General features: G+C 43.3%; 1 protein-coding gene across 7 annotated transcripts in view; it reads left to right on the plus strand.

Moving 5' to 3' along the window:
* The window catches only part of JADE3 (jade family PHD finger 3), a 133,002-nt gene extending 107,480 nt beyond the window's left edge, over window positions 1–25,522 (plus strand). For all 7 annotated transcript variants that reach the window (XM_032842894.1, XM_032842898.1, XM_032842893.1 and 4 more), the window contains 6 exons: window positions 82–293; window positions 5,358–5,525; window positions 8,317–8,433; window positions 18,499–18,969; window positions 20,391–20,508; window positions 22,422–25,522. In XM_032842894.1, coding sequence (XP_032698785.1) covers window positions 82–293; window positions 5,358–5,525; window positions 8,317–8,433; window positions 18,499–18,969; window positions 20,391–20,508; window positions 22,422–23,332 — 1,997 coding nt within the window. In that variant the 3' untranslated portion in view covers window positions 23,333–25,522. The remainder of the gene's footprint in view (window positions 1–81; window positions 294–5,357; window positions 5,526–8,316; window positions 8,434–18,498; window positions 18,970–20,390; window positions 20,509–22,421) is intronic.
* The last annotated feature ends 212 nt before the right edge of the window (window positions 25,523–25,734 follow it).

Genomic DNA, 25,734 nt, shown 5'->3' on the forward strand with positions numbered 1-25,734 from the left:
TCCCTGCACCGGGCTCATAGTAGGTGATTTGGGATTGACAGCTGACTGATGGGTTGATTGATTGTTTGTATTTCCATGCAGGTTGCGGGCCAGTTGATGAGAATCTTATGGAAAAGACGGTAGAAGTCCTGGAACGCCATTGCCATGAAAATATGAACCATGCTATTGAGACAGAGGAAGGGCTAGGCATAGAATATGATGAAGATGTGATCTGTGATGTGTGCCGGTCTCCAGACAGTGAAGAAGGGAATGATATGGTGTTCTGTGATAAGTGTAACATCTGTGTGCATCAGGTTAGTGAGAGTGGAGACCACCACCTCCCCACGGTCAGCCTTTCTGAAGCTCAGTGATGGTCTCCAGCACCCATATCTGGGTAGCAATTTGCATTTAATAAGGGTGAAAATAAAGATTTGGCCTGGCTGTTCTTCAGTAATTCCTTTAGAAACAATACTAATGATCCCCAAGGTGACTTACTTTACTAACTTTAACTCAGAAGGTAAACCCAGATCTTTATTATATCCCTTCATATGTTTGCCATTGAGTTTGCCTTGTTCAAGATTTTCATCATCCCCTGGGGAGTCTCCTTGTTGCCTGCCTGGGAGTCTCTCCTTCGCCTTGGAATCCCTGTTACATCATCAGGTTACACTCCTGGTTCCTAACCTTGGTGAGATCATACTTCCTCCAGGTAGAAATCCAGACTCTATCCCAGCCCTTTCCAGTCCTACCCATATATAACTCCGAGGAAGCAGAGTCCACTATGCTTTTAAAGATCATGTAATTTTAGGGCTGTAAAAGACCATCCCACTCCTCAGTTCTACAGATAAAACCAGAAAAGATGAAATGTCTTTACCCAAGCACTTACAGCTAGTTATTTGTCATCCTTTCCACCATAGTGCCTTTTTAATTGATGATGATGATGTTGATGATTTCAACGTTCTTTTCAGCTCTTTCCTTTTCTTCCCCTCATAAGCCCTATGCTCCAGCAAAATAAGTTTACTTAAGGGGGCAGTGATGACTATTCCTGACACTGTCCTGTCTCCGTGTTTTGGCCACACTCCAATTTAAAATGTTTTCTTCCACCTTCAGCTATAAAAAAATCTACAGGACTTCCAGGATTTGATTTAAATCTTTTCTTGAACTCCCCTAAGTAATTTTTCACTCTCCTGAACCTGTTTTGTGTTTCATTTATCTTATTAATTTATCTAGCAAATAGGTATGCAACACCATCTACCATCCCATGTGTCAGGAATATGCCACATGCTGAAGACACAGTCAGTGACGAAGAGGCAGACATGATCTTTGCCCTCGGGGTCATCAGAGTCTGGTATAGGGGCTACAAGGATACTGCCCAGTTAGCACAGTATGCTGGGTGTTTTCATAGCTAGAAGTCCATGCTGCTGTGAAAGTGCATGGGACGGATGGGGATCAGGGACAACTTCTAAGTGGCGTCCAAGCTGAATCTAAATGCCACAAAGAGCAGCAGGGTATGTTCAGGCAGAGAAGAGGACAATTCAGGAAGGTAGTGAGAGTAGGCACAGTGTATCAGAGGGAACTCTGGAGCTGTTCAGAGCTGCAGAAGGGAGTGGGGTCGAGTAGAGGAGGGTGGACAGTGAGGGTAGAGAGGGACACAGGAGCCACAGGTGACGGGCCTTCGCTGACAGACTAAGGAACTTTGGCTTTGTCCTGTCAACCCTGAAGGCTGTGAGTTGTATTTTAGAAAGATCATTCTGGCCACAAATTGACTAAAATGATTAGGTAATGCAGTGGAACACCGGGCTGGCTCAGTCAGTGGTGCACGTGACTCTTGATCTTGGGGTCATGAATTTGAGCCCCATGTTGGGCCTAGAGATTACTTAAAATAAAAATTTTTTTAATAAATAAAATGATTAGGTAACACAGGAGATTGAAAAAAAACAGGGCTTACGACTTTATTTAAATCACCTGGGCCACCTAACCTAAACCTCTCTATTACAAGGTACTCAAAATTATTCTGTAACCAATTGGATCTTCTTCGTTTTGCTTGTTTCCTTTAAAAAAGAGTGAACTTCAAAATTTTCTCTTCACTCTATCAGTTACTGGCGTTTATGTCACATCTTTAGCAAGATAGGAAATTTTGTGTTAGTATGAACTTAAATATTTGATAATATGGGTCCACAGTCCTTCCTCTACAATTCCAAAAATTTCAGAAGCTCTGAAAACTGCAAGGTTTTGCTTCAGTCTGGCACCAAAACTGATTAGGGGCAATACTAGAACTCACCCAATACGAGGCTCCTTATAGTCTTTATGCCATTTTGTATAAATGCTTATATAGGTTGCTAGAGAAATGTAATGTATTTGATAATATGGTATTGTCCTTAGTCCCATTGAGGTTTAGGTAATATACCACGTATGTATTCACTACTTTCCTAAGATCTGAGCAATTCTGAATTTCCTTATGTTTCTCATCCTAGGGTTTTCAGATAAATGATTGTAGCCTTGAAGGGAAAATAGTACAAAGGTCGTCTGTATATATTTTCAGTAGCTGTTCATCACAGTTGGGACCAAATATTAAGGAATTATTTTTCAGATTCCTTGACTAAAAAAATGAAATGTAGCTTAATAATTCTCCTCAAATAGTATTTGTTTTGAAAACATATCCAGTAATGACTATAAATGACGTGCTTTCCTCACGTAGAAAGTGATGACAATAACACCTGACCAGGCCTTGCAGAATGTAAGCTGGTATGTATTATGGCTGAATGTTGGTGCCACATAAAGTTTCATATAAAAGCGATTCTTCTTCCAAAGTGAGTACATTCACTTGACTTCTAACGCGATACTTAGGTTAGAGCTCCCTCTGTTGACTGAAAAGTGACTTAAAATGATTTGGAGGATTTGGTTTACTCCTTAACAGAATCGGGAACATACTGACATCTCTATTTATTAAACATAACTTTTCTTCCTTACTGCCACCACATTATGGCAAATGTTTGTTCCTCTGTGACTATAACACATTTGTTTCAGTACTTTAGAAGAGAGGTTTACATCGTTAGACTTGAGATTTTAAGATTAAAAATGCGAAAATTGGGAGCCTTCCAAATCCCTTTGTAGGTTCCATTTTTGGTTCTTAGCCCAGGTATTGAACACTCAAACTGAGGCCTAACTTAATTTGTCTGAAGGTACATGCTCATAGTTTTTTATATCTGTCATATATGTTTGGCACTGAGTTTATTAACCCCCTGGAATTGTATATAAAACATATGTCTGTGCATTTGTGGAATTTTCTCAAGAGCCCGCAGCATTCATCATGTTGTGGTCGAGAAGAAATTGAGAACCACTGCTATGAATTACTAGCTTCTATGAGCCTATGACAGTGAATAAGTCCACATAAGGGCTCAGTAGATTATTTTCTGCCCCATGGAAGGGCCAGGAGATAAAGGGTATTCCTAGAACCACTTTTTTTTCCTTCTGCTGGTCTGAAAGAGGTTCTGTTTTAGGAGGAAGCTTGCTTTCATTTCCTGGCAAACTTTCTGGACCTCAGAGAAAGAAAACTTTGGAGGTCAGGAACCTTACAGAATGATGCCCTACTGTTGTAAGAGCAGCCTGGTTGGAGTTCAGCTTCAGTTCTTGACCTAAATTAATCTGTTCTACCAAACCGCCTATTTGATCTCAGCATAGAAAGCATTCCGGATAAACTGATGGTAAATGACCTGCCCTCAGTGATCTTACAGTCTCACTGAAGAGATGAAACGTAACAGCTAAAGTCAAGAAGAGTACATGTTGCCAACCACGTACCTGGTGAGGGGGAAGCCATGCTGAGTAGAGGGCAGGGGTCAAGAAGTAGAGCAGACACACACGGCTCTGCGAGCTGAGAAGTGCGGTGAGGAGCATCAGGCTTTAGATCAGAAGCCAGCAGACTTTTTCTTTGAAGGGCCAGATAGTAAATATTTTAGACTTTGAGAGCCACATACAGTCTCTGTTACATATTCTTTTTTTTAAACATCACTCTAAAAATATGAAAGCCATTCTTAGCTTGTTAGCCTTCCAAAACAGGCCTCAAGCAGTAGTTTGCCAGCCTGTGGTTTAGACAAGGGTGAGGGTGAGAACAGAAGGAATTTCTAGAGGGTTTGTTGCTGTGCAGTGGAATAAAATCTTTGTTTTAGTAAGAAGAACATGGCAGCCAAATAGAAGGAGGATTGAAGGTGTGAAAGGGGCAGAAGAGAATTTAGGAATAAATCAATCCAGGCATAACACAATAAGGACTTGGATGGATAGAGCAGGTGTGGTGGGGATGGAGAGGAAGGTCAGAGCCCAAGGGCCACTCTGTAGGGAGGACTAGCATGTCTCAGGGGTGGTAGACAAAGGGAAGTAGATAATGTGAGTATAGGAATTTTGGATCTGGAAGCTGGGAAGCATGGTGGTGATTTGGATAGTTTGGAAAAGGCGCCAGTTCAGGGGTAACATGATAGTAACTGTTGGAACATGAATCCAAGCTGTGGGTGAACCTCCTGGGGTAGGCACAGATTTTGAAGCTGCCTTGATGAGTTAGTCAGTGGTGGAAAGTATACCAGGCGACATGGGGAGCCAGGTAGTCCCCAGGTTTAGTCCTTAATGATGAGAGTAGAACAGTAAGGAGGAGAAAGTTGGGCCAGATTGGAGGTAGTGAAAAGGAAGTCTAGAATGTTACCCAAACTAATGTCCCTTCCCCCAGCAATTCATTTAGTTGTCTAACTTCATTCCATAAAGGATTTGAAGCAGCTTCCAGAGCTCATTATGGAGTATTGTGATTAGTCTAATATTCTATTCAATTCAGGATTCATTCACAAGTCCCTTTTTTTTTCAACCCAAGCAAGTAATTGCTGTGATTTGCTGAGTGCTTTGTATGCACCAGGCTCTATTAAGCTCTTTAAACGTTAGCTCATTTGCTGCTCAGAAGTTTCCTTCTGTTTCCTTCTTAACACTTTTTTCTTGATTACAACAGTGCATGACTTGTAGAAGTTATTCAGTAAGTATATGACAGACTAAATATAATATATAATCATTGAATAAACTTTAGAAAACAGAGGCAAAAAAGAAAGAAAGAATGTAATCCCCAAACTCAGATAACAGTTGGGCCAGCCTTTGTATATATTTCCTTCTAGTCTTATTCTTTTGTCCTTAAAAAGTCAGTTTTCATAAACAGACATGCTGATCTTAGAACAGATGCCACCTTTTTTTTGAGTGTTTTAAAATTACAAAATCCTAGATATGAGCTTGTTGGGCCTTATTTGCCTCTTTCTCCTAAAAGCAGAGGGTACTCTGTCACTGTGTACCCGAGCAGACATCCGTCTTGGTGAGAAGATGCTAACCGTGCTTCCCCCTCCTCCTCGTGCCTCCAGGCCTGCTACGGCATCCTCAAGGTCCCAGAAGGCAGCTGGCTGTGTCGTTCCTGTGTCCTGGGCATTCATCCGCAATGTCTGTTATGTCCGAAGAAAGGTGGGGCCATGAAAACTACCAGGACAGGGACTAAATGGGCTCATGTCAGCTGTGCCCTGTGGATTCCAGAGGTAAGAACTCATTCAGGCCTGTGAGCCCATTTGCTCCAAGGGGGCCCCTGTTTCTCCCCAGCATTCAGACCTGCTGGGGCTCCATGGAGATGCTTCATGCCTGCCCATGTTTCTGAGGTGATAGTGCTTTCACTTGAGCTCCCTCACATCCTTCTCAGATGTAAGTGAGCAGGTAAGCCCGTGCCAGTTAACCTGTAGGTGCGGAGACCAGTGCTACTGGATAAATTCGTATGAGAAGAGAGGCACGAAAGACCAGGATGTGAGCAGATTTTTTTCAAGGTGAAACTTACCTTCTTTTTTTTTTAAAGATTTTATTTATTCATTTGAGAGAGGGAGGAGCAGAGGCAGAGGGAGAAGCAGGCTCCGCACTGTTCTGGGAGCTCGATGCAGGACTCGATTCCAGGAGCCTGGGATCATGACCTGAGCTGAAGGCAGATGCTTAACTGACTGAGCCACCCAGGTGCCCAAGGCAAAACTTACCTTAAAATACCAAATACAGAGTATCTGGTTTCATGAATTTTTATACCTATCTGTAACCACAACCCAGACCAAGACTTGGAACACCCCAAAAGTAGACACACAACAACCCAAAAGGTTCGCTCATACCCACTTTTCAGTCCCTATCTGGGTCCCTATTTACCATTGCAGTTGCTATCACTATAGATTAGTTAGTCTGTTTTTTAATTTCATATAAATGAAGTCATACAGTATGCACTGTTTTCTGTCTGCCTAGCACTCCGTGTTGTAGTGTGTATCAACACTCCCTTGTTTCTGTTTTTGAGTAGTATGCTGTTATATGGATATACCAGGATTTATTTATCCATTCTCCTTTGATGGGCATTTCAGTTGTTTCCAGTTTCAGGCTATTCCAAATTAGGCTAGCAATAGCTCTTTCACCCACTGCGATGGTTGCCCTTTGATTTTTTTTAAATTTGTTTTTATTTTTTTAATTTCTTTTCAGTGTTCTGGTATTCACTGTTTATGCACCACACCCAGTGCTCCATGCAATCCGTGCCCTCCTTAATACCCACCACCTGGCTCACCCAACCTCCCACCCCCGCCCCTTCAAAACCCTCAGATTGTTTCTCAGATTCCACAGTGTCTCGTGGTTCATCTCCCCCTCCAATTTTCCCCAGCTCACTTCTGTCCATCTCCCCACATCCTCCGTATTGTTCCTTATACTCCACAAGTAAGCAAAACCATATGCCCTTTGATTTTTGAAGCTCTTTTTAGAGCTTGGACTCAATGTTTGTCTAAGAGCCTCTTTATTCAGCATTCCATCGCTCATTATTTAATCTGGTCCTTCAGTTGCTGTTATCTTATAAGGGGCTCTGTGCACACCCAGTTGATTAAAGAGGGCTTCCAAACGTTACTTGTCCTTACTTCTTATGGCTGTCTTTTTTCTTTAAACCGGCTTGAACATCCCACTCACATCCTCTTTCCCCAACCCCTATCTAAGCCAGCAAATTTGTTAGGCAGTTTAATTGCAGTGCAAGAGAGACTTCAGAATTCAGTTCATGGGAGAGCTGATGATAACGTATTGGTAATTCATCCCCCTTTTAAAACTTCCCTGGCTTTATTCTTGTTAATGGCAGTTCCGGGGGAGTTAACTACTAAGAGTCAAGCTCAAGCACACAGAGTTAAACTGTCCACAATAAATACTATTGTATTCTTATGGATAGAGAAGTGTTTTTAAAAATAATTTGAGCAATGGTTTCTTTTTTGTACAAGATTGTCCAGCTTATAGACTGATGTGAACTCTTGGGTTTCTGGCCTGAGAGTGATTTCCTGCAGCAAATGCCCCAGCTAATAGAGCAGTCTCTCTCAGCATAATGAGTTTAGAACATGACTCCTGAAGAGGCCTTAGAAATAAAAGAAGCTTTCTTATCTATTGACTTTGTCTTAGGGTTTTTAGTACCTTTGGGGTTGCTCAAGATTGCTGTGATCTTTCTACTGTTGGTTTCTTGATGTGGGTAGAACTTGTACTAGTTTAGCTAGCTTTATTCAGCAGTCTTTCTCTCTTTGTTAAAGTTGTGGCTCTCTTAGAAACTCCTGTACACATTTGTAAGTGGGGGGACAGTTTTTACCAGAAGTTGCCTAACCCCTTATTTTCCTATGGAAAAAAAAAAAAAACAACGTTTTCCATCTTCTTTTAAAAGACTGCCTTTCCTTTCAGTTCTCTCCCAAAGTCTGATTTCACTTTGAAGCTATTTTGGCTGAAAGAGTAGAGCAAACTGATAACAGTTACATGACTTAAAAAGCTGTGGTTTGAAAATGTTATCATCCTCATCCTTCCTACTTATGTGCTCCAACCTCTTCATTGTCCAGATTGCCGCTACTTTCCAACGTCACGCTTCTTTGTAAACTGAAAGGATTGTCACTGCCTGTTTTTTATCCTTAGTTGATTAAAGGACCAAACAAGGCATGTTGCAACATCTCTAACATATAATAGACGCTAGATTTTGTGAATGTTAATTCCTTTCCTTGGTGGCTTTCTTTGGTTCCCAAGTAAAGTGTAGATATCTTGGATTCATTAATGTATCCATTCTCCGTCTCCACTCCTGCCCTCTCATTCTGTATATGAATCATTTATATTACTGGAAATGATCAAAGGCCTGAGCGGTGGCTAGAGACAGGTTTTATTTATTCTTGGTTCCATAGTAACCTTCAGAGATGTGGCTTACCTCATTGTTTTGATGTTCTGAGCTTCATGTAATATCATTTGTGGTTTGCGAATGGTACTTCTGGAATGTCTTGGTGACTCTGCCTTATGGTGGTGTTTCATTTGTAGGTCAGCATTGCTTGTCCTGAGAGGATGGAACCAATCACAAAGGTCTCCCACATCCCACCCAGTCGATGGGCCTTAGTCTGCAACCTGTGCAAGTTGAAGACAGGGGCTTGTATTCAGGTAAGTCACCAAGAGAAGTGGTTGGGTGGGCTCCCACTGAATTGGCCAGACTCAAACTCCCAGTGCTAGTTGCCTCTTAACCAGAAGTTTACTCGGGAGGCTTCCCACTCATTCCTAGGTCTCTGCCATTGTACAGACCATTCCTGAAGCCATTTTTTTAGACATTGCCTCTGGATGCTTCAGCATAGGCCTTTCGTCCACAGTGGCAGTTAATCTGGGTCCTTTGCTGATGAATTAGGTGAGTTCTGAAGCTAGATGATACCATCTTGGTTAGAAACAAGCCATAATTAAAACAACCAGGCCCACGTTCCTGTGCAGCTCACCCACTAACTATGGATGGACTCAGGTTTCAGGATGATTTAAGCAATGACTCTGTTGCTGGACTAAGTACAGCTCATTTTGGTAGGGAAAGATGTAGCTAAATGTATAAATCCTGGTAGATAGGTTTGAAAGTCATTCTCACAGACACACTTGTTGTATATGGTAGTGCAAGTAAAGTTTTCTGAGACATCTTGGGTACAGGAATTCAGCTGCATGAAGTGGAAGTAGTAGCTCCCGTACCCAACAGCAGCGGTTGGGGGATGGTGGATGAGACTGGGAGAGGCCAGTTACCTCTGGCAAAGGCAGAAGGGTTGACCCTTCTACTCTCCAGGCCTCCTGCATAGGAGGAGCTACAGGTTGGGTAGAGTTAGGTTTGCCTGCTAAGGTTCTTCACAGAAAAGGAGCCATGTGATGTCATCACTTAGGGACATCTCTGGATGTTTCCTGAGGTTTCTTGCTGTCTGGCTCATCTTGTAGATTTCTTGCTACAGACCTGGGATCAACCACTCCTCCAAGTAAACATGTTTTTTTTTTGCTGAGAAATGGTACTTAAAGAATACAATCTGGACCCCAAAGACCCTTTTAATTTTTTAAGTTCATTTTTTACATCTGACAGAATTGGATACTTTGTCCTGCCTTTTTTTTTTTTTTACTTTTTTTTCCTACTGATATTATTTAAGCACAGCAGTTACAAAGGAAAAAAATTTAAGGGAACACTAATCCCACAGGATCTACTACCTTAACACATTGCCTGTATAGGTTTCCCTAAGTTCTATCCTGGTTGCTCCTCATATATGAGCCTCTTGGGGACCAAGTTTGTGTCATTTTTCCTTGGATTTCCCCTACCACAAAGGGGAATGCCTGCCCATTTTCAGTGCTCAATTAGTGTTTATTAAATAAATACATCCATATTTAATTGTATCATAGATTTGTTTATAATATTTATTCTCCCCACTAAGAAAATGAAATATTTTCCATGTTTTTATAATTATTAGCCATTTAAAAAATTGTTTTAAGTTATCTCTGTACCCAGTGTAGGGCTCAAACTCATGACCCCAAGATCAAGGGTCTTATGTTCCACTGGCTGAGTCAGCCAGGTGCCCCATTATTAGCCATTTTATAACAGCACATTGAACTTACATCCTCTGATTTACTTACTTTCATTATCGTAGTACCTTCATTTTTCTCCCTATCTTTTCTGTTTTAAAGGATGATTTTTTTAGACAAGTTAATAAATGGCAGCATGACTGTGGTAAAAGAATACACTAGCCTTGACCTTAGCAGACTCGAGTTTGTATTACAGCCCCACGTTACTACATTCTGCCACACTGTCTGAGTTATTTATCTGAGATTTATCTTCCTTAGTAGACTGTAAGCTCAGATTGTTTCATCCTTAGATCCCCCACACGCCTGACATGGCGGACAGACAGTAAATAGTAGATTGATGGATGGTCGGACAGATGGTTGGAGGAAGCATTCTGGAGTAGGATTTTCATCTGCAGGTCAATAGTTCCTACTTTTATTACTTAGAGTATAGAGTCTGCATTTTTAAAGATCTTACCAAATTAAGACTCTTAAATGTTTTATTATAAAGAATTACATACATTCAACAAATATTTGAGTGCCTGGTTGTGTGCCAGGCACTGTTCTAGACACTTGGGATTTATCACGAAGCCAACAAAGAACCTTGTGCCACGTAACTTGGGTTTGAGTTGGGAGAAGTAGAGAACAAGGAATAGATACTAAATGGTGCATGAGAAAATGGGAAGTGCTATAGGAAGGAAAAACGTGGAGTATGGTCAGTAGATGGGGAGTGTGGGTCAGGCGGCGTGCTTTACAGGTTTAAATAGAGTGGTCAGAGTAGGACTCGTGGTAGAGGAGATATTTGAGGAAGGACTTGAAAGTAAGAGAAAACAATACAAATATTTTGGGTAAAAAATATTCCCGGCAGAGAGATCAGCCAATGATCAGAGATAGGAGTGTGTCTGGCCTGTTTGAGTGACAGAAAGAGGCCAGTGAGTGAGGCTAGAGTGGAGTGTGTGAGAAGAGACTATCAAGAGAGATCATATGGGAACTTGACTGGTTAAGGGGGGGGTTGGCGGGTTTTTTTTCTGTAAACGGCCAGCAAATAAATATTTTAGGCTTTGCAGGTCATGCATTCTGTGATACAACCACTCACCTCTGCCTTGAGCACAGAGACAGCCACAGGCAGTACTTAAGCAAATGGACGTGGCTGTATTCCAGTTAAACGTTACAGACTCTAAAATGCCGATTTCACGTTAGTTCACGTGTCATGAAGTATTCTTTTTATTTTTTACATCATTTAAAAATGTAAAAAGAGCCTTAGTTCCCATTCTGAGCTCTTGGGCCACACAAAGACAGCTGCTGCATTTGCTCTGCAGGCCATAGTCTGCCAGCCCCTGGTGTGGGGCTTCCAGCGTCCTTATGAGAGCTTTTGTTTTTACTCTCAGTTTAAGGGGGAGCCACTGACGGGCTTTGAGCAGGCAAGTGACATGATTTGACTTGTGTTTGTAAGAGAATCACTGTTTAGAATGATATGATGTCTAATCGCTTCAAAATCATTTGGGGGCAAGCTACTATAGGGGTTAAAGATAAAACAAGATTGGTCATACATTAATTACTATTGAAGCTGGCTGATTGCTATATGGGGGTCGTGATTAGTATTCTCTGTGCTGTTATATAGGTTTTTTTGTTTGCTTTTTAAAAGATTTTATTTATTTCTTTGACACACAGAGAGAGAGCGCAGGGAGAGGGAGAATCAGGCTCTCTGCTGAGCAGGGAGCCCAACATGGGGCCTGATCCCGGGAACCTGGGACCATGACCCTTGGGGCCCAAATAGTGGGAAGGATGAAGGTGCCATAAACCAAATAGAGAAACTCTGCAGAAGAACAGATTTGGGGGAAGAGCTGATTAGTTCAGTTTTAGACATTTAAGTTTGAGATGTCTCTTTGACATCCTAGTGGAAATGTCAAGCTGGCAGCTATCTGTGTGAGTTTGGAGTCTGGGAGAAGCCCCAGACTGCAGACACGCATTTGGGAGCCACTGGCCTAGAGATGGCTTTAGCCTGAACTGGGTAAGATCACCGAGTGAGTGAGTGTAGATAGAACAGTACCGAGCAGTAGACCTGGAAGCACTGCAGCGTGACGAAGTCCAGCAGAATAGGAAGAAGCAGCAAGAGGAGACCGTGAGGAAGCCAGGAGGAAAACTGAGAGTGTGTAGCAGCTTAGAACTCGAGAAGAGATCATTTCAAGGAGAAGGAGAAGATCAGTGGTGTAAAGATGCCACTGAAGATGAGGAGGAGAGACTGAGCCCTGAATTGAGCAGTGTGATTATTGGTCATTGGGAGGAACCATTTAGGTGCACTAGTGATGGCAAAAGCTACATGGCCAGTGGTTAGGACGAAGAAGGGAGTAAGAACAGTTCAGAAAAGTGAAGTAAAGAGGTCTTGTCTTCAAGATGGTGGAAATACCAAATATGCATGTACACTTGTTAGCACGTAGAACGTCGCAGTATGCATGAAAGGGAGTGACCCGATGGAAAAAGGAAACACTGCTGGAGTGAGGTTTTCAGGAGGTGGGAGAGGGTGGGTGAAGCGCACGGTGAGGCGGTGGCCAGGACAGGAGCCCCGAAGGCAGAGTGCAGGTGCAGTGTTAGGCACACGTGCTGGTGCGGACCCGCAGAGGCACTCTCTCGATTGTTTTCGGTTCCTCTGTGAGGTAGGAAGCAGGACCATCAGCTGAGAGGGAGGCCCAGAGGTCTGAGGAGAGGCGTGGGACCATTTTGTGGTTTGAGGAGGTGCAGTGAGAGTGCCAGGCTGTATTGAAGACCCTCCCCCTCGGGTGAAGGGGGAATGAACGTCAGGTGACCTTCTGAAGTGTGTGATTCTTTTCTCACCTACCTTCTACTTATACTAATAGAGTGGCATTTGTTTTCCATGGTTGATACCTAGTTTTCCTGTGGGAAAACAGACCCAAACCTTTTTCTTCCTTTTAAACTACCACAAAGGAAAGTTAATTCCAAACTCATTAATAATTTGACATCTTTTTCCCTCTATGTGAATCAAAAACATAGTAAACAAATATAGTAATTCAGTAGGGGTCAAGTTTTATTAGCATCATTGTTCTTGGGGGTTTAAGTCTTTGTGGTTAGTAACATATTTGGGGTATTTTGTTTTATTAAGTCTTTATGGATCTCTTAACTATTTGTGAATTGTGTTTATTCTCCCTGTTTCCCAGCAGTGGGAATACTTGTATCTGTCTTCTTTTGATTTGGGAACATTTGCTGGGGAAAGATAGAATCCAGAGCTGGTGGGTTTGGGGTCTAAACACAGCCAGTGTCTACATCTTTCATATCTGAGAGCTAGAACCTTTTTCCTAAGCATGAAGTCTTCTGATAATCCTGAACTAGATCATAAAGACAGGGTTCAAATGAGATGCCCCAGACAGCTCTGAATTTTGCCTAGACTTTGGCCACAGTCCCTCTAACTGTCAGCTTTCCAGAATTCCTGTAGGGTCCTTATATGTCTTATGTTCAGGCTGCACTCAACCTAGGTCTAGAGGCTTTAGGTTTTCCTTGAGAAGAAAGAAAGAACACTGGTTAAGAATATGAGCTTTGGGGGCGCCTGGGTGGCTCAGTGGGTTAAGCCTCTGCCTTCAGCTCGGGTCATGATCTCGGGGTCCTGGGATCGAGCCCCACGTCGGGCTCTCTGCTCAGTGGGGAGCCTGCTTCCTCCTCTCTCTGCCTGCCTCTCTGCCTGCTTATGCTCTCTGTCTGTCAGATAAATAAATAAAATCTTTAAAAAAAAATTAATGTGGTAGAGGGCTTGGCACAGTGCCTAACACAGAGTAAATACTCAGTAAATGTTAGCAGTAATAGTAGTTGTACTTGTTTTAAATTATTCATATTATTATTCCTTGGAGTCTGTTGGACTTTGCTGATGGAAAGCTGTAGCACTCATCCAGCCAAACTGAGTAGAATCATCAAATATTTGGAAGTAGATAAGTGTCCCTTTTGAAAGTAGAGGGATGTGGGCATATTTGAAGTCACACGCAAGTGGATTGAAGTCCGGGTAAATCAGTGGGCTGCTATGAGTTTACTGTTAGGCTAATAGAAGTTTGATGATGAGGAAATTGAACTTCTTTAAAAACAAATGAAAATCTTCAACAAGTGGCAAAATGCAAGTATGCCTACCAGTGACTGTGCTTAATATTTTTTCATATATTCCAAATTTTGTCAGTACAGATTGTTCTGGTTCTAAGGCATTTCTGGTCCCTGCCTTCAGGAGTTTGTAGTCTATTAAGGGAGGCTGGATATAAACCTGGAAAAAGTTAAATAACACTGAAGTGACATCTGCCCTCCAACCTTGCAGACCCTTAGGAATGAGAGGTCAGAAAGGCTTGTGGCCACTGTGGGTGCTGGAGTTTAAGTATACAATGGCTGGAGTAGGTTTTGTAGGCTACTTGAACCATTTGTGACATTGTGTCAGTGACAGAGTTTTGAGAAAATTGCTATGATACCACCCAGTTGTCTGTTTACAGATTATTTGGGATTAAAGACAACCAAATGGACACTGTCCTGCAGTGGGACAGGAACTGCTGAGGACATGTGCACCAGGCCCTTGCTGTTCCAGGCATGTGCCATTCCCTTTTGAGGAGGACACACTATTTGGGGGGGGGGGGGTGACAAAATATCTCTTAATTCCTTTCTTTTCTCTAATTTCTGAAGAATATATATAATATTATTCTTTCTCCCCCCCCCTTTAAAAATAAATAAATAAATAAACCACAGTGAAATACCGCTTCATACTCACTAGGGTGATAATAATCAAAAAGGCTGGCAATAACAATTATTGGTGAGAATGTGGAGGAATCAGAACCCTTGTGCTTTGCTGGTGGAAATGTAAAACATGCAGGCACTGTAGAAACCAGGTAGACAATTCCTCAACCGGTTAGATGTAGAATCACCATATGGCCCAGCAACTGCACTTCAAAGTATACACCTGCAGTTTGCGAGGTGTCCAGGGCTACGCTTGGGTTCAATAATTCACTAGAAGGACTCACAGAACTCAGAAAAGCCATTGTACTCATGGTTACGGTTTATTACAGTCAAAGGATGCAGATTAAAAATAGCAAAGGGGAGAGGCACATAGGGCAGGGTCCAGGAGGGACCAGGCATGGAGCTTCCAGTTGTCCTCCCCAAGCGGAGTCTTGTGGACAGTGTTTATTTCTCCCACCAACGATGTGTGATAATACACAGAGTATTGTCAAATAGGGAAGCGCAGCTAGGGTCTTAGCGTTCAGAAATTTTATCAGGAGTTGGTGGCTTAGACACAGTTGACCACCCTCATGGCTAACTATAGTTTCCAGTTCCTCCAGAGGTCAGGCTGATCCCATGTGACCCAAAGCCTCCACCATAAATCACATTGTTTAGCATAGACTATCTGACATGGCCAAGGACCCCAGATAAACAAAGACCCTCTTATCAGTCAGGACATTCCAGAGGCTTAAAGGTTACCTCTTAGGAGCTTGGGGGCACAGGGCCAACATTTCTTTGGGCAGGGTTAATCCCTTAATGCCCCTTACCCAAGAGAAATGAAAACATATGTCCACACAAAAACTTATACACAATGCTCATGGCAGCATTATTTCGTAATAGCCAAAAAGTGGAAACAACTCAAATGTCCATCAAGTGATGAATGGATAAACAAATGTGGTATATCCATACAGTGGAACGTTGTTTAGCACATTTTTAGAAGAAGGAAATTCTGACACGTGCTGCAACATGGTTGGACCTTGAGAACATGCTAAGTGAACAAAAACAGACAAACATGCCACATGTTGTATGATTTCTCCTATATGAAATGTCCAGAATAGACACATCTACAGAAACACAGAAGTTAAATTAGTGGTTGCTTGACACTGGGATTGGAAACAGCAAGTGACTACAGGTAGGCAGGAGATTTCTCTTTTGGGGTGATGAAATGTACTGGAATTATGTACTGGTGATGGTTGCAAAACTCTGTAAACATACTAAAACTGTTGAAATGTATACTTAAAATTGGTGACTTTTATGGCACATAAACTATATCTCAATAAACCTCTTATTTTTAAAGATTTTATTTATTCATTTGACAGACAGAGATTACAAGTAGGCCGAGAGGCAGGCAGAGAAGGTGGGGGGGAGCAGGCTTCCTGCTGAGCAGAGAGCCTGATGCAGGGCTCGATCCCAGGACCCTGAGATCATGACCTGAGCTGAAGGCAAGAGGCTTAACCCACTGAGCCACCCAGGCCCCTGATAAACCTCTTATTTTAATGGGCATCATCATACCTCCTCTGTCACCTTAAGTGGTTACAGTAGAAATAAATGAGATGTATATAAAGGCATTTTGTTTACTAGAATGTTCCAAGTATATGTTTTTGGAGAAAAGTAGAGAGGTATTTGATTGGCACCAAAACTTGCATGGCATTTCTCCTTTACCATCAAAATATATAGACCTTCAGCTATAAATATCATAGAATGACCTTTTTTTTGCAATTGAATGGATTTTATGGCAGTTTCCTAAGGCCATTCCATTTTTCGTCTAAGTACACAACTTTTATTTTTAGTAACTTATAGTTAAGTCTCTACATATGTCTATAAATTTGACCTGAGATGGTTTGGTTTTGGCTTCCATTTTTTAAAGATTTTATTTATTTGAGAGAGAGACAGAGCATGGCGGAGGGAGGAGGCAAAGGGAGAGGGAAAAGCAAACTCAACACTGAGCGAGGGAGCCCGATGCGGGGCTCAATCCCAGGACCCTGAGCTCATGATCTGAGCTGAGGGCAGATGCTTAACACCTGAGCCACCCAGGCACCCCTAGCTTCCTATCAGTAGTACTTTTATGTCACACATTCATCCCCTTGAATAGGAAACAGCCCTTTTGCTTTCTCCTCCCATATTTTTATCAGTTACTAAACAGCAAAAGAGCATTATGCCCAACACTTTTAATCTTTTGCTAAAGAATGCCTTTTGCTATGTGTTCTCTAAATGACTGGCTAGTTTCTTAGCCAAGTGATAACAAAAGGAGCCCAAATAAAAGTGCATCTTTGGCTTTCATTATCCTCATTTTCATGAGAGATTTTCAAATACATGGACATTTTAAGGATACAGATTTCAGTGTAAGGTAACAGACTTCTCCAGTAGAGCTGTCCAAAGCTGGGGTGGGCTATCTCAGGAATGCAGTTTAAGTGGCTAGATTATCACTTGCTTGAAAAGTGGAAGGAGTTGGGGGAGCGGGGCACCAGAGGTAGAACTTCAGGTACTCTAGAAGGAAGGACAAGCAATAATAAATGTGAGGCTGGATAAGATAATCTTCGAATTATATTTCATCTCTGGAATTCTCTGTCCTGTAAAATTAGCCAAAATGGAATCTGTCCCCATTAAAGCTTTGGTGGTTGCCAGTGTTATCTTAGGTGTTGAATTTCTCCATCTATTATAAGGAGACCTATCAGGGTTTGCATTTTTTTAGTCTTTACTCCTATCCAAGGTTATTTCCTATTTTTAGTCATCAAAAACCCAACATATAGGCAATTGAGCAGTCTGCCACCCAGATGCAGGCTTCCAGAAGAGTTGAGATTTGGCTTTCACCATGGGAATTCCCACTGTTTTTAGAAACAAATCCTCCACTGCTTTCCCTTCTTCCTCTGTGTAAGCATATACATGCACCCATGCATTTAAAAGTCTTTGGAAGGAAAGCTGTAGCATTGTAATCAAAACATATGGTAATTAAGACAAACTGGAACTCAGGGGTATGTCCCAGGCCAGCTTCTTCCTCCTCTGCCGCCCTGCAAATGAATCCTCAGTGCATGCTGCTTAACAGAGGTATTATGTCGATGAACAGCAGAATGTTATAAACTTAATCTCAGATTATCTGTAGGTCTAATTTCCCATAGAACTTTCTGCAGTGATGGAAACCTGTGCTGTCCAGTATGGTTGAAATGTGGCTCATACGACTGAAGAATTGAATTTTTAATTGTATATAATTTTAATATAAGTTTGAATAGCTACTTGTGGCTCATTGGCCACCATGTTGGACAGCACCCCTCCATAAGAACAATTTCAAGATGTTAGGCTACGTAGGTATTGGAGATCCTCTAGCCTTTTTGGAACCAGTAGATGCTCTGGCAATAGTACTGACTTCTGTTATTTCTTTTGTTTATTTAGAAGCTTTTCTTTTCTTTTTTTCTTTTCTTTTCTTTTCTTTTTTCTTTAGAAACATTTCTTGAGCACGTGCCTGTTCAAAAGTTGATGGCAATGCAAAGATGAATGTCACCGCTTCTGTCTTTAAGAGCTCTAGTCAGGGATTTTTGACCTTTACTCTACTGTAGGTACAGTGCGAAAAGTACCATTAGAGAAACACATAATAAGGGGATGTGGGGGGGCATGGAGAAGGTAGAGCATGACTCTTCAGAGAGGGGTCAAGGAAGACCTTTCAGAAAAACTTAGTGCTTGACTGAAATCTTAAAGGACAGTTAGAATTTTTTTTTTTGCCTCTGTTCTTTCTGTTTTCTATACAATCAGATTTCTTGAGTTACTTGTAAAGCAACTGTCATGGTCAATTTAGGACCAGTTTTCTCCCTGCCTTTGCTTTGCTTCCTGTGAGATCTCAATTAAAGCCCAGGGATATTGTGTTGCCCTCCCCCTGCACCCAGCCCTGCTGCCTTAACACATCTTTTCCTCCCACAGTGCTCTGTGAAAAGCTGCATCACTGCCTTCCATGTCACCTGTGCCTTTGAGCACAGCCTAGAGATGAAGACCATCCTAGATGAGGGGGATGAAGTGAAGTTCAAGTCCTATTGCCTCAAGCACAGCCAAAATAGGCAGAAACTCGGGGAGACCGAGTACCCCCTACACAGGTCTGCAGAGCAGAGCCAGACCAAAAGCGAGAAAACCAGCCTGCGAGCACAGAAGCTTCGGGAGCTGGAGGAGGAGTTCTATTCCCTGGTCCGCGTGGAAGATGTGGCCTCAGAGCTGGGGCTGCCCACACTAGCCGTGGACTTCATCTACAACTACTGGAAACTGAAGCGGAAAAGTAACTTCAATAAGCCATTATTTCCTCCGAAGCAGGATGAAGAAAATGGCCTGGTGCAGCCAAAAGAGGAGAGTATTCACACTCGCATGAGAATGTTTATGCATCTCCGGCAAGACCTAGAGAGGGTAAGGTGATCAGCTGTGGTTACTGTTTAGGTTTCGGTCTGCGTAGAAATGGAGGCCCTGCTTCCAGCTTGTCTCTTGTTTTCTAAAGGTCAGCTCATTTCCAGTGTGGGCTTCTGTGTCCTTGCTTATCTTCTGATTGTACTGTGGCCCCAAACATGAGACTCTGTTTCAATTTTTGACAGGCGATTTCAGGAGAATTGGAAAGCCCTCACTTACAGATGAACCTTATATCTGAAATAAATTCTCATTTGGTTTAGTTTTTATTCACTGTCGAGCCTAAATTGGCTCAGCTATATTTTACTGACACATAAGACTATGGGCTGCCGAAAGAATGAATTTTGTGGAGGAAAGAACTAGATCAGTTTCTCAGGCTTGGCATTGCTGACATTCTGGCTGGATGGTCCTCGTTGTGGGAGACCGTCCTTTGTTGTGGGGGATGCTGTAAGGTCCTCAGCAGCATCCCTGGCCTCCTCCCAGTAGCAGATACCCGCCCCCAACCTACCCAGCTGTGACAACCAAAAATGGTTCTAGATTGCCAAATGCCTCTTGGGGGGTCAAAATCGCCTCTGGTTGATACTCCTCACCAGATAATTCGGCTTAACTCACTTTTTAAAAGATAAGTTTGGCCCTGTGTTTACCCTAGAGAATTTTATAATCAAGTATAATTATAGAGATGTCTTGTTTTTCTTACTGCTACCAGAATTTGGAAGGGACTAGATCTGGCTCACTTTGGAAAATTTAACTCACACATCTATAGCACTTACTGTGTGGCAACACTGTTCTAAGCCTTTCATAAATATTAACTCATTTAACCCTAACATGATGCCTGTGAAGAAAGTACTATTGTTAGCCCTATTTACAGATGAATAAACTGGGGCACAGGAAGGAAGGTAGGGTGATTTGTCTAAGTGGGGTGGGGAGTATGGGGTGTGAGGATTGTACCGCTGTGACTGGAGATTTGGCTAAGCTGGAGGTGTGAGCAAAAAAGCCACTTTCAGTCTTCCCAGCAGACCTTTATCCTGCTGTGCTGGTCCAGCACTCGTTAGAAAATTCTGGATCCAGCATTGCCATTGTTTTATTCGAGGATCCAAAGGGAAGACTGAAATGTTAAATCCTCACCCGGTCTTCCCAGCTTGGCTATGCTGGTAAACACTGAGCCCGTCACACCGCAGGGAGAGTAGGTTTCAGAAGGCCGCTCTGGAGCGTCTCCCTTGTGCCGCTGATTGATATGGGGCCCGTGATCCCCTGACTGATGTGCTCCGTGAATTCCTGTAGACTTCTGTGTTCTGTCTTCTCTCCTCACCCACCCCCATCTGTACCCCGCTTGATTTTAGTTGTCTTCATTTTAGCTAAACAATTTATAATTGTCAGTTTTACGTAACATGACAAAAATCTCTGTCTGCTCTGGGTTGGGCTTTCAGGTCCGAAATCTGTGCTACATGATAAGCAGGCGAGAGAAGCTGAAACTATCACAGAACAAAATACAGGAACAGATCTTCGGTTTGCAAGTCCAGCTTATTAACCAGGAAATTGCTGCAGGTAACCTTATAGTAAAGATGTCCTAATATAGACTCTGGTTACATCCTGTTTTAACAATTTAAAATTTTATGTCAACTGTTTTACTTAAAAATGTTTTAAAATTCTTGTTGAATATCTCATTTGCTCTAGTCCAACCCTGGTACAACATGGCCCATTTCACTGTCAACTTACAAGGCAAGAGATCCCAGGGTGGGGTTAGGGGACTTGCAGGTCTAGGGCAGATAATCTAGGTGTGAGGGAGATATCAAGGGCCACTGGTCAAAGCCATGAAAGTATTCTATAACCATCAGATTCATTTAGAAATCACTAGGAGAGGATCTAATCCTAGTTTCCAGAAAACATTTAATTCCAAGGTTACTCGTCTTAACGATAGTCTGTTAAACCCTTAGCCAGTAGTTAGGAGATCTGGGTTCTGTCTCTAATTTACGATTATTTGTGGATTACCCCCTGTGAAGTAAGAACCGAGCTAGAGAGTAGAGCGGTCAGCAAGACCGAGTCCCTGCCTGTAGGATATGCTGCCCACTTGGTGAGAGAGACAGTGCCCTAAGCATGGGGAGCTTGGCTGCAATGACAGTCATGTTCGGTGACATTTGTAACCTCCCAATACTACCCTCATTTAATACAGAGGTTCGTGGCAGAGCCTGGCCAACCAGGAGTCACTATGCAGGGTGCACAGAATCTAGCTCCAGCTAAGGGCCAGCCATAGAGTAAGAGTGACACCCAGAAATGAGATGTCATGTAGGCCTCAAAGGCTCTGGGCTATTTGTAAGGACACAGCAGAATGGTATAGCAGGAGGGAGCAGGACTGCTCAGCCACAAAGTCACCGGGACAGATAAGACAAGAAAAACGAAAGGACAGCAGGGGTGGGGGCCCTGCGTGCCAAGGAGATGGGCTGCTAGACCACATGGCTTCTGGTGGGTGGGAACCAGTCGCATCACTGCTTGTGCTACCAGCAGGTGGCAGCCCCCCACCTGCCCCCACCTGCCCCCCGCCGCCCAGGTGGAGATGGGAGCGGTCAGTATTCACCATGCACCCTGAGGGAACACGTCTTACCTGGGCACCTACTGGTTGTCCTCTCGTGGGCGAAGGTCAAGTCCCTGTGCAAGGAGGAGTTGTTCCGTAGTGCTTTTCTTGATTTCAGAGCATTCAAAGTAATAGAGAAAGGAAGATCTGTTCTAAATATGACCATAGGATAACATGACCAGGTAACTGATGGCCAGTACTCCCCAGGCCAAGCCCAGAGCAGGCCGTGGGCGGGAATGCTGTGATTCTTTTCTGCTGGCCTTGCCGCTGCAGCACCTGCCCCACACCTCCGTGATGGCCATTCACAGTCAGGAAATTACTTTAGGTTCAAGACCTAAAATACACGGGAACCACCCGCTACCATTTCTACTATTGCTGGGTTAAAACACATTTTCACCTACTCTTCATCCGCCAAAGCGTTTGCTATGTTCTTGAGGGTTTATATTTGACTTGCTTTGAGAAGCGCAGGAGAGATTGGGGGCAGGGTCTGAAGTGTCTTTCTAAGACACATCCTAAGTGCTGTGCGGCACTCACACGTGCGCACACACACACACACACACACACACACACATTGGCAGACCCTGTTCTAAACCATGGCTAGTGACGTTCTTTTCAGAAACGGAGGGAACGAGCTGGGGGTACAGGAGGCGGCACACTCATCTTTGGGATCCCTTTACAGACTGGGAGAGCAGAGGGGAAGAGGCTAAGAGTCACGCTGTGAACAATGGCATCATTGAGTTTTCCAGCTTCTGTGCAGTGGCGCGAATCCGTGGGCAGCGGGGCTCATCGGAGGTCTGGAACGGCGGCTACGGGGGCCTCTGGGCCACAGTGAGCACATGCGCCATTCTTTCAATCAGTTGTTAAAACGAATCTTTCTTTTCGCTCTCAGGACTTCCTTTGACAAATGCACCAGAAAACTCGTTGTTTTACCCACCACCGAGAATTACCTTAAAGTTAAAAATGCCCAAATCAGCTCCAGAAGACTGCCGAAACAGCTCCACAGAGCCTGATCCTGGAGCCCTGTCTCCTGCCAGCAGCTCCCCTGTTCACAGCGTAAGGAGCATGCAGGCACCTCAGGAGTCACTAGACAGGAGAACGAAATCATACCCGAGACATCCGCTAGAGAGCAAGAGTAACCGTCTGCTGGCCAGTCTCAGCCGTCCGAGGAGCGAAGCAAAGGATCCCAGTCCTGCTTGGAGAGCTCCATCTCCGGAGTTCTATCACGGGCAGTCGCTGGGAAAGCCTCTGGTCCTTCAGGCTGCCCTGCATGGGCAGTCTTCCATTGGGAACGGGAAAAGTCAGCCTACCTCCAAGCTTGCCAAATCCAACGGCCTGGAGGGCAGCTGGTCTGGAGATGTCACCCAAAAAGACAGCTCGAGTGAGAGGTTCTGTAACCAGGAGTCCATGCTCAGCTCCCACTTGGCCAGTCAGGGCACCTTTAGAAAATCCACCATGGAACACTTTAGCAGGTCCTTTAAGGAGGCCACCAACAGGTGGGTGAGGACCACAGAGGACCTCCAATGCTGTGCAAAACCAACTAAGAATATTAACCCCAAGGAGCAGCTCTGGGGCAAGCAGCTTGTCAGGCGGTCTGCAGGGAGAGCTCCCTATCAGGAAAACGATGGGTATTGCCCAGATTTGGAGCTGAGCGATTCAGAGGCAGAAAGTGATGGGAATAAAGAGAAAGTCAGGGTCAGGAGAGTTAGCGCAGACAGGGAAAATCCTTCCCACGACTCTCGACGGGATTGCCACGGCAAAAGCAAGATGCATCCCCTTTCCCACAGTTCAATGCAGAGGTGATCAGCACCCTCCAAGAATAGCTTAATCTTTGCCTTTACCCCGTACACTGGGGAGAACCCCCCACACCAAAAGGACTCTCGCATATGTTAGGAGGGATTGTAGTGAGAATAAAACGCTCCACAGTGAAGTGGGTTTTGCAGTTTTTGAAACCGTTTCAAGTCTAATTTTCACAAGCACATTATAAGAATTACAGATTATCCAGAAATTTTCCTGCCAGAGGCTGTTGAGAACAGCTGGGCCTAGAGTACTTGCTCAGTAAATACTTGGGGACAGCTCTCCAGTCACATTAACACATTGACGCACATACGTATTAAGAGTCCTTGTGTCCTTTACGGATTTGCAAGAGACCGTGATTATCAGACACTAAAACTACTTCTTTTTCGAACCTACAGCATGTGACTCTCAGAGCTCCTGTCTGTAGGCAGTTTCTAACTCCACTGGTATCTGGAAACCCGCTTCGGGCAGAGACCGGGGACCAACATCTCAGATACTGTCAGACTCACTACCCTCTTCCTTTGCTCTGCACAAGGTTGAGCTCCTTTCACAGTATCTTACCTTACCAAGTCAATACTCCTAATGCTTCTAAGTGTCCAGTGCCTGTTCCTAGACCTGCTTGTTGGGGACGCACTTGTAACTCCTTCACCCGTCTAACAAGCGTAAAAGGCTAACTTGTGGATAGTGTTTACAAAGGTACAAAAAAGTACTGCTTCCAAGGAAAATGCTCTGATTCTCTCAGCTTAGGCATTTGTGAAGGATCCCAGAGCCTTTCCCAAAGTGAGACCAATTCTGGGGGATTTGTACCAGGTCAGGGTTTTTGTGTTACTGTTTTCAAATCAGTTTGACTTAAATAAGTTTGGCTGACAGTTTTTGTATACCTGCTTTAATGTTTATAAAATTTTTATTGAGGTATAATTAAAATATAGTAAAATGCACAGAGGTTAAGTATTCTTACCTGCTTTAATTTTGAAACAGATTTTTATTGTCAAACAGAATTTGAAAGCATGTGTTTAACACATGGATATAATTTAGCTTTCTACCAACTTTGAATCCGAGGCAGTTTCCCAAACAAAAAGGCTGGAGCCATTTTTCAGAAGTTGCTTATACCCTGTTCCCAAACGATCAGCCTTGATTTATTTCTGGGAGGAAGAGAATAATTTCGTGTGGGGGGGGGATAAAACATGTCCGCTTCCCATTTAAAGAAGGGGGAAATGTTACAGTTTTTAAAATGTGAAGCCGACTATAGTTCTCTGCTCTCTTTTCTTCTTAGCCTTAAATTAATATTCTCTTTCTTCTAGTTTGGGAAAGCGTAGTGGGAGTTTTCAGACAAAAGAGGCCATTTTTAGATTTTCACGTCGCTTGCTGGTGGACAGACAGCCCCGCTGCAGTAGGTGCCAGGCAGCCCGGGGCTCCTCCACTCCCCACCGACATGGGAAACGCAGCCCTTTTCCTCTCCCCACTTTCGTTCCTGCAGCCTTGTTCGTGGGTTCCGTGGCTTTTGCTCTGATCCTCCTTTTTGGAAAACTTCTGCATTTTTGCCTCCCGTTTGGCCACACCTTGCAAACGTTTCCTTTATGCCTGTGTACGCGTGTGAACACGCCGTAGCATGTGTCATAGGCATCCTGTGTTCTGTTCAGATGGAAGCAGCAGTGAGTTATCCAAATGAGGAAGACGGTCTCCTGTATGTATGCACTGGGTTCCTGTGCTTTTTCTCTGAGTTCTGCTGGGGTGGCTATGAATTTGACGCCTTCCTGGGAATGACATTATAACGGAGCTGTGTTCTAAACTCCTTCTGTTCAAGGCCAGTACCACAGCCTGTGTCCTTTCATGCCTTTTGGTTCTGAGTGAGTGTGAGGAAAAGCAAACATTTGAAAACGTGCTTCAGCCAAATTCCGTATGTAATGCCATGGGGAGAAGATTGACTAAAATCATTGCAGTCAGGGAAATAGAGTTGTGATATTTTTACAGGATGTTCCTAAGTAAATGAAGGAGCCTTCAGCTGTGTACATTTCAACTGCCCCAAAATGTATTTGCTACATATTGCTGTTGTTTGAAGTATTACCTCTTAACCTTCTTTTGTTAATCTTTATTTCATTTTGTCTTATATAGTCCAGTTTTCCAAGATAAACTCAGTCGTTTTTCAAATGTCACCTTTTTACCAGTACTTTTTCATTAAATTATGCAAACTGCTAACTGCTGTCAGTGTGATAATTTCTTAATTTGACATATGGGTTTTAGAAAATCTTACATATGTTCCTTTCATATTTAAAAAATTTTAAGCAACAAGGTGGTGGGGGAAAAGGACAGAGGGGGAGGAACTGAATGTTTAGAAGCACAGATTCATGATTCATGTCAATACCAGGGACCAAAGAGAACTCTGGGGCCTTGGACTCTACCCCAAAATC

The sequence above is a fragment of the Lontra canadensis genome, unplaced genomic scaffold (assembly GCF_010015895.1).
Source record: "Lontra canadensis isolate GAN:19392208 unplaced genomic scaffold, GSC_riverotter_1.0 scaffold134, whole genome shotgun sequence".
Lineage (NCBI taxonomy): Eukaryota > Metazoa > Chordata > Mammalia > Carnivora > Mustelidae > Lontra > Lontra canadensis.